The 16,798-nt window shown below is 37.0% G+C and overlaps 1 protein-coding gene across 1 annotated transcript; it reads right to left on the bottom strand.

The window, feature by feature from the left end:
- Positions 1–7,496: 7,496 nt before the first annotated feature.
- On the bottom strand, positions 7,497–16,249 carry LOC138310693 (uncharacterized). Its single transcript, XM_069252020.1, has 5 exons — positions 15,465–16,249; positions 12,106–12,136; positions 11,323–11,466; positions 9,480–9,722; positions 7,497–9,084 (listed from the first exon to the last, which is right to left on the bottom strand). The coding sequence occupies exons 1-5, from the start codon at positions 15,465–15,467 to the stop codon at positions 9,002–9,004; spliced, it is 504 nt and encodes a 167-aa protein (XP_069108121.1). The 5' UTR covers positions 15,468–16,249; the 3' UTR covers positions 7,497–9,001.
- Positions 16,250–16,798: the final 549 nt, after the last annotated feature.

Below are 16,798 nucleotides of genomic sequence, written 5' to 3'. Positions count from 1 at the left end.
AAGGTCGAGTTATGTAACGTAACTTTGCCGAGATAATTATGTCGACCTGTCGAGTTATATCATGACTTGTTGAGATATTTATGTCGGCAAGTCGACTTATATCACGGAAAGTCGACTTACATCCTGGAAAATTGACATACCTTATTACGACGAGATCCACGATAGTCAGTCGTGATAGTGTAACTCGACTTTCCAATATGATTTTGAGGATATGTCGTGTTGAAACTCATCTTACCTACATAAATATCTCAACAAGTCATGTTATAACTCGACTGGCCGACATAACTATCTCAACAAGTCATGTTATAACTCGACTTGCCGACATAACTATCTGGTCAAAGTCGAGTTACCCTGAGTCGACCTAAACTAACTCGATGGCAGAAATATGCCACCATAATGAAAGGATGGCCTTTGATTTCCACTTTCAAGACCAGATGTCGACATCTTTTAGTTTAGATGTCGACATCAATAACTGACAAGTCGGTGTCACACCCGAGCATAAACACATTAATCGCCGAGTTACCGACTGTCTACATAAATATCTTGGATTCATTATGTAGGCATGTACATGTGGTAAGTCGACATATTCTTCTGTTTATGTCGACATATTCCGATACGATGTCGACTTAATGCCTTAACGATGTCGACATTATTAAGTCGTAAGTCGGCAAATCGATGGCGGAAATATGCCACCATAAAATTGCAATATTTTCTAATTTTCGGATTAACGGGCCTTCGAACTATTAGGCCTTAGCGGTTCAAGTGACCTTAAAATTAACAGATGACGATTAATGCGTACTAATCAGACGGCGTGACCAGACCATTATTACACGATTATCATATAATAAACAAATTATTGAAATTCATAGTTCAGAGAAAAATACTTTGACGACTCTCGGTAAAGAAATTGCTATCAAATTTCTTCATCTAGGTACAAACACATGCACACAATTATTTTCATTAGCAATCCAATATGGCGAGTGATTCTGTACTCGCTAATACGCCGATTCCGGGATACAACATTCAGTCAGTTTTAGTCATGTGACTTTCATCACCACGTGACTTAATTAAGTGCACATTTGAAAATGGCGGCATATGTAATGATTGAACACGGGTGGAAAATTACATATCATGATAGAACAATTAACATTAATTATCGGAACATATTGTATTAAATTTAATCTAAATATGCACGAAAATTGAATTTAGACACTCCATATAGAGATTGAACAGTGTTTTGATTGCGTTAAAGGTGGTATGAACGCAATGGGATACATACATATTCAATGTAGCGCGTTAGCGCTACATGTAGAATATGTCTGTTGAATGTTATAGCTGCAGTTTGGTTTGAAATACAACAATGACACTTTTCAATTATTTTCAACATATATTTTTTTTCAATTTGATAATATATATTAATAATGTCCATTTCGAATAAAAATTGAGATAACCAAGGCGGAACGACTACCGGGTTTGTATCGTTGTCAGGGTAGTGATGCGGTCCGAAGTGGAGCGAGCCGCCATATTTGATTTTCAACCGAGGAAAGTGACTATGAGATAAAGCCTATTGAAGGTATGACCGTTGAGCTGCTGAATGTTTGTCATGTATGTATCGGTCTAAGAACGCGATATACACTAAATTCTTCATAGTCATGACTTTTATTTTATTGTACGTATGATAGACAAGTGTTTGCGTGTGTGTAGGCCTATTTTGAATGCAAAGACTGATTTAATTAAGCTGATGATACTGTTTCGGATAGGCTACCTGTAATGGTTTTTTTTTCTGGAAACCTGTATATGATCTGTTAACCTATTGTTCGCTAAGACGCTCCCAGAATTGTTCACCGACAATCAGATGTTCTGTATATTTAGGTGAGATGAGTGACCGTACACACATGTACATCTGACGTAACTATGGGATTCCCCGAACATTCCTGACCAGCGATTCATTTTGTAGTTTATTACCGTTACAATGCTTGAACACATGTTTTGTTTTGATGTCAAATACATATTTAATTGGATCTAATAAAAACTCTTTATTGTTATTTTAAAATCCGTCAACTTATGACGCAAACTCTTATCTAAGCGTGAACTAGTAGTAGTCCGAACCTGCACTGCGTTTGTATTCATACGTCATTGCGTTTACGCTAATTTGAACGCAACTCCCCTCCCGTTGACTATATAGGGGCATATGTTAATATAAGGAAATGACATGTAAATTACGGCATCAAATGGAGCTGTCGCCTAGCAGTTGGAAATCAGCGGTATCTGACGTCTCACTCACAAATATTTCATAACTTACCTTGGTGCATTTTCCCAAAAATCAATAACAAATAAGAAACACAAAACATAACTGTTTATCTTAGTTCCGTAATCGAGCAAGTATTACCGACTATGACCTTTACCCGGACATTGGTATTCTCTGCCTATAAGTGTCACCGCCATGAAGGGAAAATGTGCCCTAAATTTTTCGCCATCACATGACCAAATCAACGTTTTCTACCTCCCACCCAGAAGAGTTCCTTGTATCCCGGAATCGGCGTATTAGCGTGTTTGAAATGTCGACTTGTCGTGTTGTCGACTTGTCGTCTTGTCGACTTGTCGCGGTTCGAAAACGCGACTAGTCGACATTTTTACTGTTAAATCTCGGGTTGTCGCAGTTTGAGACCGTGACAACTCGACAAGGCGACAACACGACAAGGCGACAACACAACAACACGAGATGGCCGTAATCAGCCACCATAGGAAACAAAGAAACAAAGTGACTACCGTATCTTATTTAATACTCATTTTTACGTTAAATTTAAAGCACTATCTGGTTCATCCTCTATACTCAAGGGGTTCCGATCACTTACGATCTATACACCCCTGGACTATCTCATAGTAAAACTGGAGGCACCAGAATAGAACAGGTAATTTAGTCATTTGATGTACATCAAAAGAGCCGTATAAGGGTACACTGTGGTTGACTGTGTGGCTTTGATGTTAGGCGTCGCCCTCTATGTAGTCTTAAAAGGAAATCTTTGCTGGCCTGTGATTGGTCAAATGTTTTCCGCTGAGCTGCCTTCAATTTCTTTATGAGATAGTCCAGGGGTGTAGAGATCGTAAGTGATCGGAACCCCTGGAGTATCGAGGATGTATCTGGTTGTATTACCTATATATTGTAGAATTATCAATATATTGAATCACAAGTACAAAGTATTTCAGAATTTTAGGGCATCTCAATTCGATTTTTAAGCTAGATTATGATTGCAAATGAATTTTCAGAAATATTATTTTTTACAGCCGCCGAAAAACATATTAAATAAGATAATGACAAAAAAAAAACGTGTTGGAGAAGATTATAATGTTTTACCAATTTTCACACATCCAGTATGCTATATTAAGATCGGTTTTCCGATATTTCCCGAAAGTTTGAAACAGTTTGAATGTGGCGGTTCTATTTCATGTGACATTTACCACTATGTCAATAGTATATCGGTGCTTTCATGGATCTGAACCATCATAGATAAGCATCCATATTCACGCATTTTATGTTTTACATGTATGAGAGTTTGTGATGGTGAAAATTACAAGAACTACAACTTCAATGCATTATTTCATCATTTATTACTATGAAATAAATTCAGTTAAACCAAATATTTTTTTTATTTTCTAATTAGTCAATAAAATACAAATATGGCATTTTGATGAGGTTGATGCATAGTTATATCGATCAAAGAAAAAAATATTGACCGAGGACGTAGTTCGAGGTCGATATTTTTCCTCTGGTCGATATAACCATGTATTGACCGAAATCAAAATGCTTCATGTATAATGGTTTTATTTTTTTTCCTGTTTTTTTTTTCTTTTTACCTTTTGAAATGAGTGTGAATCTAAATAAGCATCATATTATGAATTCTGCTCTGGGATGATAATTACAATCTTATGATTGTGTAACATGTTTAATTTAAGAACAAATATATGAATACAGTATCAATTTATGCACTTCACGCTTTCATCAAATGCACACGGTGTATGCATGTTTGTAAATTGCATACATGTACATGTACTCCATTATACCTGTAGTTCCATGTCTAAAGGTCACAGTCAATTAAATGTACAGTTTCTTCTCCGTTGAAATAATCCACGTCAACGTCAACCTCCAACCGACAGTCTCTGGATGAATTTATTGAACATGCCAACACATTCCACAATACCATCAAATTCACTGCCGATATATCATCAGATACCAATATATTTCTAGACACTAGATCCACCTTAGTTGAAGAGGCCATTAGTACTGACTTGTATTCCAAACCTACTGATTCTCATCTATAACTCCGTCCAACCAATTGTCATCCCTCGCATACCACCAGAAGCATTCCCTATTCACATGCTTTACGAATCCGTCGAATAGTGTCCGACAATACCACCTTCGAAAGCCGGTGCGAAGAGATGAAATGCCACCTTCTCTCTAGAAGGTCCGCGCCTTAGATAGAGCCAATCTCCTCGTATACCAAACCAGTATACCAAACCAGAACTGCCACTCAACGTGTTCCTGTGTGGTAGCATTCCATCCTAACTAACCTCATCCCCCTTCTATCCTTAGGAACCACTGGAAAATCATTCAGTCATCAACAAAACTTAGGCGTATTTTCCCAGAGCCACCGTTCCTAGCTAGCCTACCGCAGACCAAAACATGTAAAAGACCTTGTAGTGAGTAGCAAACTTCCTCCTCTTACTCCTGCTACACAAACGGGTTCATTCCAGACATGCAACAATACACGGTGCATGATATGTCCATACACAGCATCCATAGACACATTTGATTGTGCTATCAACAACAGAGCACACACAACATCCGACAGAACCTGACGTGCAAATCCAGCAATGTCATCTACCTCTTCTTGTGTAGGAAATGCACAATGCAATACGTTGGGGAAACCGGTGATCAGAATCAACAATCAAATCACCGCTGGTCTATCAAACAGAACAAACCTGACTATCCTGTTACCAGACATTTCAACTTACCCAGCCATAGTTGGAAAGACATGCAGGTGTTTGCAATTGAGCACCCTACTTCTAGCATTTTCCCATTCTGTTCTACACGTTTTTTATCCTTTACATATAATGTCCAGCAAAAGGCGACTAAATTTTGGACTTTGCTTCTTTGCCGACACACCGAGAAGATAGGCGACTAAATTTGCATCCTATACCAATGAGCACTATATATATAAATTTCGCCAAACATTTGACGTCACACGTGGCACGCTATTCAGTCATATTTTAGCGTGCCGCGAACAGCATGGATACATTTTTGTAGATCCGGCCTTCGACTGCCACTTGCCGAAGGGTAAATTGCGCTTCATTGTGCTGTATACATTGTAGCTTAAAATTTGTCTACTTTGTCCCGCATTACTGTTCGTATCCTATTATGTAATCGTGTTCGTTTTGGAAAAAATGCATTCGGAACAAAAATTCTCTGAAACCTATTAACCATATCTCTCCTCTTTCTTTGGCATCGGCGACCGCAAAATTAATATTATTCATGCTAAGCTCAGGCACCAGTGTAGTTCCTTAAATTATGATTTATTTCGAGTGAACCTTGCAAAAACTCCGAGCTGTTTGTGTGGACATTATATGAGAATGCTTATCATTTTTTCTTTGAGTGTGTCCTTTTTGATATAGAAATAATTTAGATTTGAATATTCCCTTAGATCTTGACTTACTGCTATTTGGTAGTCAAGAACTATCTTCGAATACCAATTCGGAACTATCCATATGTGTCCAACATTTTATAAAGGGCAGCAAAAGGTTTTAATATTTCTCTCTCTCTCTCTGTCTCTCTTTCTTTTAAAACATAAGTTCAGTGAGGTATAAATTATAAGTAAATATATATATTTTTTTTCAAATGGCAATTACGTTTATAGCCTATAAGAGCTATGAAGATTATAATCAGTAAAATAAACATACTCGAGGCTCATTATTGGGCTGTGTCGAGTATCAACATTTATTTACGGATTAACGGCATGTGTAATGGGCGCGCATGGCACCGACTGATCTATAGATAATGAGTGTTAAATTAAACATATCCCAGACCCATTGATCTACCACAAAGTTATATTTCCCGATAACCATCCACTTATTGGTCACGAATTCGAAACTGATATTCCGTTTTCCCATCTGTCAGATATGCTTCAGCGAGATAGCACAGGGGGCCAAATCAATGAACATGGATGTTGTTATACATTTTGTTGTATTTTGTGGATGCACTGATGAATATTTACTGTAAAACAGTCATGTGATTGTTTTCCAGAAAATACGAGATTTGAAATTTTTTAATAATTATTATTAATTATCTTTGTAATAGGACAAGTAGCAAGGATGTTTCTCGCCAAATTTGGTTACATTCCATGCAGAATTCTATGACAAGTAGCGATTTAAAGGAAATGTTGACGGACTGACGGACGACGGACGACGGACGTCGGACGCTGCGCCATGTCATAAGCTCACCAGCCCTTCGGACCAGGTGAGCTAAAAATTGCGAATTATATGACCCTGTGGTCTCGGGTTTTCCCCTTGGGAGGAGATTAAGTTGACTATAGTTTATAAAGGGAAAATATTTTTGAGCATTATTTGGTCATTTGTAATAAGAAATTAGTCAAATGTTGTCAGAATTATCTCTATAAAATGGCCATTGAATCAATATGACCCTGGGGTCGTAAGTTTCTCCCTGGGGAGGGGATAAGTTTATTATAGTTTATATAGGAAAAACACATTTACGAACATTATTTGCTTAGTTTTCATAGTTAATTAGTCTAACTGGGTTAGAATTATAAACTTGAAATAGAAAGTTAACGCCATATCCATATTGGTCTTGGTCAACGCCCAGGGGCCAGAGGGGCGGGGCCAAAAGGGGTCAAAATGGCTAAAATTTCAAAAAAATTCTTCATAATTCACAGATTTGATGGAGCCGGATACTCTTCATATATAGATTGAAAAGTTTTAAGCCTCTGTACAAGCATCCTCGCTATTCCAGGGGTTTCGATCACTTACGATCTCTACACCCCTGGACTATCTCATAGTGAAATTGAAGGCAGCTCAGCTGAAAACATTTGACCAATCACAGGCCAGCAAAGATTTCCTTTGAAGACTACAGAGAGAGCGACGCCTAACATCAAAGCCACACAGTCAACCACAGTGTACTGTTATACGGTTCTTTTGATGTACATCAGATGACTAAATTACCTGTTCTATTCTGTTGCCTCCAGTTTTAATATGAGATAGTCCAGGGGTGTAGAGATCGTAAGTGATCGGAGCCACTGGAATATCGAGGATGCTGTACAAGAATTATGTATTAAAATTACTGACTGACTTCAAGAGTCTGATGGGCCAATATATAGTGTTTCACTGTTTCATTCTGTATCCGAACTCAGGTAACCGTTAAGGCCCATGGGCCTCTTGTTATTTTTTAAGCTTTGGGGAGTTTCACAAAATCTTATATAAAATCAACACAAATTTAAGATACTTTTTATTACATTTACTTTTGCAACTACAACAAAATCTATTTTGATAAATCTCTGTCCAAATGTATTGCGAAAATCAAGCGGAGGCCACCATTTCTTCCTGCACACTTACTGATATGCCATGACTAAGACTAATGGTGGAATGTCATTGACATATGAACATTCTCATCACTGTCTCCTCCCTGAAGTAAAATGTCAGCAGTAAATGACAAACACATACACTCTAACCACTTTGCCACAGTGACCGAGAGGTGGACTGAAGTGCTTGTTCTTCAGAGCCTATGTCAAATATTCACTCAATGTTATATCGTCCATGAACCACTTTCCACGATAGATCTAGCTGTCCTTTGGAGCCATATGTCAAGGTTTTAGTCCATGTGATATCGTCTATGAACCACTTTCCACAGTGACCCAGAGGTGAACTAGAGAGCAAGCTGTCCTTTGGAGCCATATGTCAAAGTTTTAGTCGATGTGATATCGTCTATGAACCACTTTCCACAGTGACCCAGAGGTGAACTAGAGAGCAAGCTGTCCTTTGGAGCCATATGTCAAGGTTTTAGTCGATGTGATATCGTCTATGAACCACTTTCCACAGTGACCCAGAGGTGAACTAGAGAGCAAGCTGTCCTTTGGAGCCATATGTCAAAGTTTTAGTCGATGTGATATCGTCCATGAACCACTCTCCACAGTGACCCAGAGGTGAACTAGACAGCTAGCTGTCCTTTGGAGCCATATGTCAAGGTTTTAGTCGATGTGATATCGTCTATTAACCACTTTCCATAGTGACCCAGAGGTGAACTAGAGAGCAAACTGTCCTTTGGAGCCATATGTCAAAGTTTTAGTCGATGTGATATCGTCTATGAACCACTTTCCACAGTGACCCAGAGGTGAACTAGAGAGCAAGCTGTCCTTTGGAGCCATATGTCAAGGTTTTAGTCCATGTGATATCGTCTATGAACCACTTTCCACAGTGACCCAGAGGTGAACTAGAGAGCAAGCTGTCCTTTGGAGCCATATGTCAAAGTTTTAGTCGATGTGATATCGTCTATGAACCACTTTCCACAGTGACCCAGAGGTGAACTAGAGAGCAAGCTGTCCTTTGGAGCCATATGTCAAAGTTTTTAGTCGATGTGATATCGTCTATGAACCACTTTCCACTGTGACCCCGAGGTGAACTAGAGAGCAAGCTGTCCTTTGGAGCCATATGTCAAAGTTTTAGTCGATGTGATATCGTCTATGAACCACTTTCCACAGTGACCCAGAGGTGAACTAGAGAGCAAGCTGTCCTTTGGAGCCATATGTCAAAGTTTTAGTCGATGTGATATCGTCTATGAACCACTTTCCACAGTGACCCCGAGGTGAACTAGAGAGCAAGCTGTCCTTTGTAGCCATATGTCAAAGTTTTAGTCGATGTGATATCGTCTATGAACCACTTTCCACATAGAGACCCAGAGGTGAACCTTCAGATCCATGTGTCAAAAATCCAGTCGACCTTATATGGTCAAGGAAGGTTTCAGAGACATGAGGATATTATCGGCCTGATACTGGTCACCTCTGGTCAACATCGCCACAAATTCTGGAAAGAAAAGTCACATTGTAATAATAATAGTCTTTTATTTTCCTCCAAACTGAAGATTACAACATCACATTACAAGTATATTTTTTTTATCGGAATGAAGACATTATATGCAAAATTATAATTATGAGAATAATATGTTGCAAAACAATATGCAATTATTTTGTAGTTGTAAGTACATGTACTGTTACAGTTGTAACATCTTTTTATACATTCAATCAGATTTTAATTCAAATAACATAGAATCATGGATGACTATTCAAGAACTCTTCAATTTCACCTGCTTTCATAAACGTTTCTCAAAATCAGATTCTTCAATCTACAACTGCAGATAAGAGTTATGTCCCTTTACTTACATAAGATTCATCGAAAGGTTCATCAACTTGGAAGTATACCTTTGTAGTTTAGTCGGCCATCTTTGTCCTGGTCGGCGATCTCCATCATTTCCGTCACTTCCGGTTCTGTCAATGTTACACCCAGTCCCGCCATCGCTTTTCTGATGTCATCTTTATCGAGGAACCCGTCGTCATCCTGATCAAATACCTCAAATGCCTCTTTCATTTCAGATATAATATCAAAGTCTTTTAATCTGTTTGCAACCATCAGAACGAATTCCTCAAACTCAATTGTGCCATTTCCTGATTTTAAAAAGAAAAATAATGGTTTCAAAATATGATTTTAATTATTGAAGTTGTCACTTGTTTTGTTAACAGGTAATCTAAGTCTCCTATGTGTGGGATGTGCAGATAAGTGTGGTGAATTGTTCATGTTTTGGGAGACTGTGGTATGTTCCATTATTGTGTCTCCTTGTGATAGTAGAATCTCCTATCTACCTAACTATAGTGTTGTCTAACTGTAGCATATAGTCTCTGTCCATGTTAACACTCAGCATACCTAGGGTATGGGACGACTGGTTTACCTTTTGTCAGTATAATGTGACAAGATGGCGTGTGCATGCGTAATTTTTTTATTTTTTTTTTTTTTTTTATTATTTATTTAACGGCTTATCGAAACCCAGGGTCATTTAAGCACTTTTAAAAGGGCAAGAGTTCCTCAATTATAAAGAGAGACACGACAAGAATATGAATTTGTATACAGGGGAGACCACCCATAAATGACCATAACTGTTACTGTGTACATATGTACATGTATACATTTTAATAGCCAATTATTTCCTCGTTTGTTCTATGAAATATTCATTAAATCAAAGTTACATTATTTACATATTTGTTCGGGGTTTTAATTACCATATTCGACCTAAAAGGCGCCAAGGGTGTTTAAAAAAATGGAAAAAAAATATTGCAAACCCATACAGTCTTATGCCTTGGCATGGAAATGAGGCCACACACAAGGGAAGGGGCGCTAATAGGGACATGGGAACATAGTGGGTTGGATATGGTAAAATAAATTAACAAGGAATATGTCACACAATTAATCCAGCATCAAAAGGAATCTGGATTGGACAAGGGTCATTTTTATATCACTTTCTCCCAACTACCAGGGGCCACGATGATGGAGTGATTTAGATATCTTAACATATGACCACAAGTCCTATAGGTCGCAAGTTTGAGTCCCAAGTGGGACAGTTGGCAGGTACTAACTGCTGGTCGGTGGTTTTTCTCCATGTACTACTGCTTTCCTCCACCATCAAACCTGGGACATCCTTACATGACCCTGGCTGTTAATAGGATGTTGAACTAACTTGACTGTTGAACTAAATCCACCTACCAGGGTTACTTCCCTTATCTTAGTTCACCATTACAATACATTTGGATGTGGAAGGAGCATGCATTTTAGGCTCAGTCACAGCTCAGTAGGGTTGTGGTTTTTCACGCCAGAAAGCCGGGTTCAATTCCTGGACGTTACATAAATTTGCATAAGAGCAGAGAGAAATAATGGCATTGTGATAGCCTGTCAAAGTATGGATCAGGGTTATATACTGTATAAGGCTAAAAAATATGTCTATTTAGGGTTGCATTGGCAAAAAAAAAAAAAAAAATAAAAAAATAGGGTCGGTCGGTCTGAAGGATTTTTTTTTAATTTTTTTTTTTTTTTTTTTTGTTTTTTAGTGTTGTCTTTCACTATAAAATGATGGCCGGAACCGTAGTATGAGACCGAAATCCCGAATTAAAAAAAAAAATCATAGTAAAGTGGAAAAAAATAGGGTCGGGGGTAAAAAATGAGGGTCGGTCGGGTAACCCCTTAACAGACATGTTGTTTTTTTTTTGCCTAACTTACGATCCAAATCAGCAGTTTCCACGATTTCACGGAGCTCCTTTGTTGATGGATTTTCTCCAATTGACCTCATTGCTAGCCCCAATTCTTGAACAGTTATAGAACCATTTCCATCAATGTCGAACTTGTTGAAGGCATCTTGAAGAGCTAGAAAAGAAATTAAGGGAAAAAAAGAAATTCGTAACTTGATTAATGGTCTATAATGATTCATCCTAACTATATAGCTAGAGCAAAGGCAGAAAAAGAAGATTTTACTATACACTGTCTACAATATATAAAGACCACATGTTTAACAAGTGAACTTGATAATGCTCTGACGGTGTAAGGGAAGTAACTCTTTTTATGTCTAATGCTTGATTTGTCTCCCTTGTTGAGAATTTTATTTAAGAACACATAACACAGCATATTTGCACTATAGAAAATCATTCTTCGCAAATCAATTTCATATTTTTTTTTTATTTTGCTTTTGTTTCTGCATTTTCCATATGTTTCTTTATAGGTTATAAAATTTGTGCCTAAAACCCTTACAGGTTAAGTAATTTAAATCTATCCATCCGTTATATTTGTTATTTTGGATTTTGAAATAATTTTGAAAAGTAACATACTTTATTATACTTTGAGTTGCTTCATAAATTGGGGAAAAAGGTGGCGTGGAATTGCAAAGCTCATGACTTATTGAACACAGGAAAAATACAAATAAATAAATAAATAAAAGGAAAAAATATCGGATATGTTGCGGAGCTTGAAAATTCGTTGACCGTTGTTTGCCTGTATTTTCACACTTACCCATTCTCTGGTCATCTGTCAGTGCCTCGGCCTGCAATAAACAGAAATTGAGAGATGAAATTTTAATTTTATAGTCATCTTAACACAATACAGGAAAATGTCAATTACAGGTATGATTGTACAAGTTCGTCACCATCCTCGATACTCCATGGGTTACTATCACTGACGTTATATCCAATTCAAAAATGAAATTCGAAAGGGGAATCGAATCCAGACAGTTTGGGAAAGGTAAGAGTACAATGGAGAGTTTTAAGGTGTTAAAGTAATGTATTTCTTTTCTACGATTTCTATTATTTCTACGGAGGAAAATTGATAATTACATGTAGACATTTATTGCTTATACAAAACAGCAGCTTTCAACATGGTAAACTTATAAGCTCCATTGGAAAGCATTACGTAGATGCAATATTGGCGAACTTGGACCCACATATTTTGTATGGTAAAAAACCTAACTAATCTGGAGAAAATCCCCGTGGTCGAGCGCATAGGTGACCTCAAGATTCAAATTCAAACGGGGAATCGAACCCATCGACAAGCAATATTGTAAGTATATGTTGCCACTTTCCCCTTGGTAGCCCAATCGAGAGTTTTAAGATTTTAAAGTCTTCTGTATGAAAATTTTGATAAGATAGAAATTTATCGCTAATTCAGAACAATGACTAACTGTATAAGTTTTCAACGCCTGAAGTTAACAGAGAGTTAGATATACTATTGAAATCAGTGCCCTGAAGCTGTTAACTTGATGACTCGTGTCGAAGATTTATTGATTAAATCGTTAACCTGTGAATTAGTCCTATCCCATCTAAGAGAATATGTTTAATCAGAAAATCTGCCTCCTGGCTTGTTTGTAAAATCATTTGTCAAATTAATTTATTTTTGTGCTAATCTGTTTACAATAGATAAAGCGAATTCGGTCGTTTGATCAAACCTTACGTCAGATAAATTGAAGATAAATATTTCGAGTTATCTACCTTGTTTGTGGAATTGGAGAACTGGATAATTATATATAAACGGTGTAGGATATGATTTTTACCTGTTGTTTATTTAGACCCCTGCAATGCCTAAAATGGCTTATATAAGGTAATCTCCCAAAACTTTTTTACACCATACATATAAGTAAAGCAGCGAGACAAGACCAAAAAATGTTACAACTTCGGGGTCGTCAGCATCGGGAGTAATTACACTGTACATTATGTACATATATGTAAAAATGAAAAATAAATAAATACTCTCTCTCCCTCTCCTCTCTCCCTCCACATTGATTGTGCTCAATCCCATTCTATATAAAATTACGCAATAAACTATGTTACGCATACATATTATTAGAACGAATATACGTACCCGGCCTACTAAACCTTTCGGCCGGGTACGAATTGGTCCCTATATGTCCTAGTGGAGCAGTGCCTCCGGAAATCACTCGGGCACAATTTTCTATACTTTTTTTTATAGGTTTCCAATTATTTTGTGCATATACAAGCATTTATATATTATTTTTGTCGAAAACAAACATAACTACCATTCTTAATATCTACCGTACCGCTCACAAAACGTCAAATTTATACTTTGTAGACTTTCTGTATAAATTCACTGCAGAAAGGTCTTCATATGTGTATATGAAAAACAAAATGTCTCGCTGAGAATTTGATATTTTATATGGTTCAGTTTTATTGCCTAGTAGGTAACCGATATAAAACAAGTACGATAAAATGCATGCAAACTTTTAAATAATGGTTTGCATAACCATTACTTTGCTCCATTAGCAATAATAGGCACCAATTGTAGCTCTAAAGACGACACGATTTTCTGTCTAAAAGTCTTTTGAGCTACAATATTGTAGCTAACATATTATATACAAGATATAACTTTTCATGTTTTTAGAAGAAAAAAAAAGAGAATTATAACATGGAGAGAATAATTTACAGATTTAATACTGGGAGAAAAATGAACTTTCTGAACTCTTTCTTTTAAGACATTAGTTTAGTGTGGTATGAAATATGTGTAAATATTTTTTCAAATGACAATTATGTTTATAGCTTATAAGAGCTATGAAGATTATAATCAGTAAAATAAACATACTCGAGGCTCATTATTGGGCTGTGTCGAGTGTCAACATTTATTTACGGATTAACGACATGTGTAATGGGCTCGCATGGAACCGACTGATCTATAGATAACGGGCATAAAATTAAACATACCCAAGTCACATGGATCCACCACAAAGTTATATTTCCCGATAAGGCAAAAAAATATGTTTAGGATTACATTGGCAAAAAATTAGGATCGGTGGGTCGGGATTTTATTTTTTAGTGTCTTTCACTCTAGAGTAATGCCTGGAACCGGAGTCTGAGATCGAAATTCCGACTTTCATTTTTGTTTTGTAGAAAAGTGGAAACAAAAAGGATCGGGGGTAAAAAATAAGGGTCGATCGAGTAACCATAAACACTTTTTGTTTGTTTATTTGTTTGTTTGTTTTTTTTTTTTTTTTGTTTTTTTTTGTTTTTGTTTTTTTTTTTTGCTTACCATCCACCTATAGGTCACAAGTTCGAAACTAATATTCTGTTTTCCCCTTTGTCAGATATGCTTCAGCGAGATAGCGCTATAAAAAGGGCAAGCGTCCAACTATCAAAAAGAGACAACACGAAATACCGCAGCCTCCCAAAAAATACAGACATTCGAACACGCATTGCATACGGAGGAGAACTTCCTTAAATGACACTGGCTGTTAATATGACGTTAAATGTTGTCAACCAACCCTCATAATAAAATACAATAGCACGTGTAACCTAAGTGACACGGACTGTGATATATTATAAAATTGGAAATGAAAAAAACAATATTTTTTTATTAGCAGACTCGACAAGTTGGCTACTTTGATGAAATATCTCACCGTATTCTCGTAATTATCGCCCAAGATGTTTAAAAATAATAATACAAGGCGGGGGCGCTTATATATAATGAAAAAAGGAAGCTGTGGACGAAAAAATCAGCCATGTTTCGACTCCTTTCATACTTATGGCACATGGATTTGTCACAGTAAACATGCATATATGCATTTTATCCTCTTATATTATGTCGTAATTTGTAAAAGACTCGCAAGTTCATGTAATATGGGAAATAATGTTGATTTTAAAGAGGCATCAGTGGGATGGGGTGGGGGCCTTAATAGTATACAACAGCGTTCTCCGTAAAGGGAAGGGGCGTTTACAGGGGGGGGCGCTTACATGGGGGAGGGCGCTTACAGGAGGGGTGGCGCTTATAGGGGTTGGAGTGCTAATTACGACGAATACGGTAAATTGATAAAGCAGAAATATGAATAATGACGTTGTTCCTTATTCACAATAAAAAGATAAACATCTTACCATGTTTTGTTGACTCTTGTTCCAAGAACAAATCTCCTAATGTATGAGGACTTTTTGTTTTGAACACACTCGGCGATTAATGTTCATTCAATATAACAGGAATTCCATGTGATCAGTTCGAAAACTGTTTGGTAATTGACATTATGTCTAAAACTCCTGTCCGTGCATAAAATATGAAGAGTTCCTTTCCATATGATTAGAATTGCATAAATGGATATATCTCCTTGTCGGTTAACATTGGCGTAGCTTTCAGGTTAATAAACTTGCGTAAGCACCTCATTGTTTGGTAACACATGTATCAGATGTTGACAAGATTTCCAGATCGGTTCATATCACCCTCCTCTGCACCGGTTGATAATATCAAAATCCACCTCAATAGAAGTCAGTATATATTGTTGATATTTAGCGGTTGTAGCAATCACGAAACCATATCTGTATTTTGAACTACTTTCACAACCATTAGCATATGTTTCCTCGGGAATACGGTATATTTTTTCAAGTCTCTCAGAACGGAATTACTTGTGTAAAATATCTATACGTGTATATACAGATGTCATTTCGCACGAGCGTGTCAGTCGACCCGTAACTATAATTACCTTGAACTGACAGTTATGTGTATTGTCTTCAACAATGGGATTATCGCTTTCATTAAGAAAACAAAATTACTCTTTTGGGGCCGCTCCGTTGTCCGTCCACAATACCCGCCGTGCGACATAAGACAGGCTCGCATTGTTTTGTTAAATATTTGCTTACGCTTAGAGCAAATAATATATTTTTCAGTAGCCAAGTAGTTAACGATAGCTAGCTAGAGTAATCAATGTGTTCGGCAGGTTTATTCGAGAACCGATAATTCAGCTATGCATATACAAATTTAGTGCGTTGTACGGAAACTAGAAAGTGAATACAGAACTGAAAGTCGTATTGCGATTATATCCGATTTATACAGGTTTTACATCGGTACGGCTGTAAAATTAGAGCTATTCGAATTGTAAGGAAAGCATATATATATGCATACAGAACGTGAATACAGAACTGGCAATCGTATTGCTATTTTCGTCCGAGTTATACAGGTTTCACATAAGTATTTGTTTTTAGTTTATTCGAGCGCCGATAATACAACAATAGTGTGAGCACTGACCTGGGAACCGTATTGCAATGTTGTCCGGATTGTACAGGTTTTAACATTTCTGGGTATGACATGGATTATACAGTTTTTTTTAACTGTATAACCAGATCAATGTAATTGTCATTTTATACGGATTACGCAGGGTTTCACTTTTCTGAGAGGGTATATATTACAAAAAGGTGCATACATAAATTAATGTAGTGCTTTG

This window comes from Argopecten irradians, chromosome 16 (assembly GCF_041381155.1).
Source record: "Argopecten irradians isolate NY chromosome 16, Ai_NY, whole genome shotgun sequence".
Lineage (NCBI taxonomy): Eukaryota > Metazoa > Mollusca > Bivalvia > Pectinida > Pectinidae > Argopecten > Argopecten irradians.
This window is presented reverse-complemented; position numbering and strand designations above follow the sequence as displayed.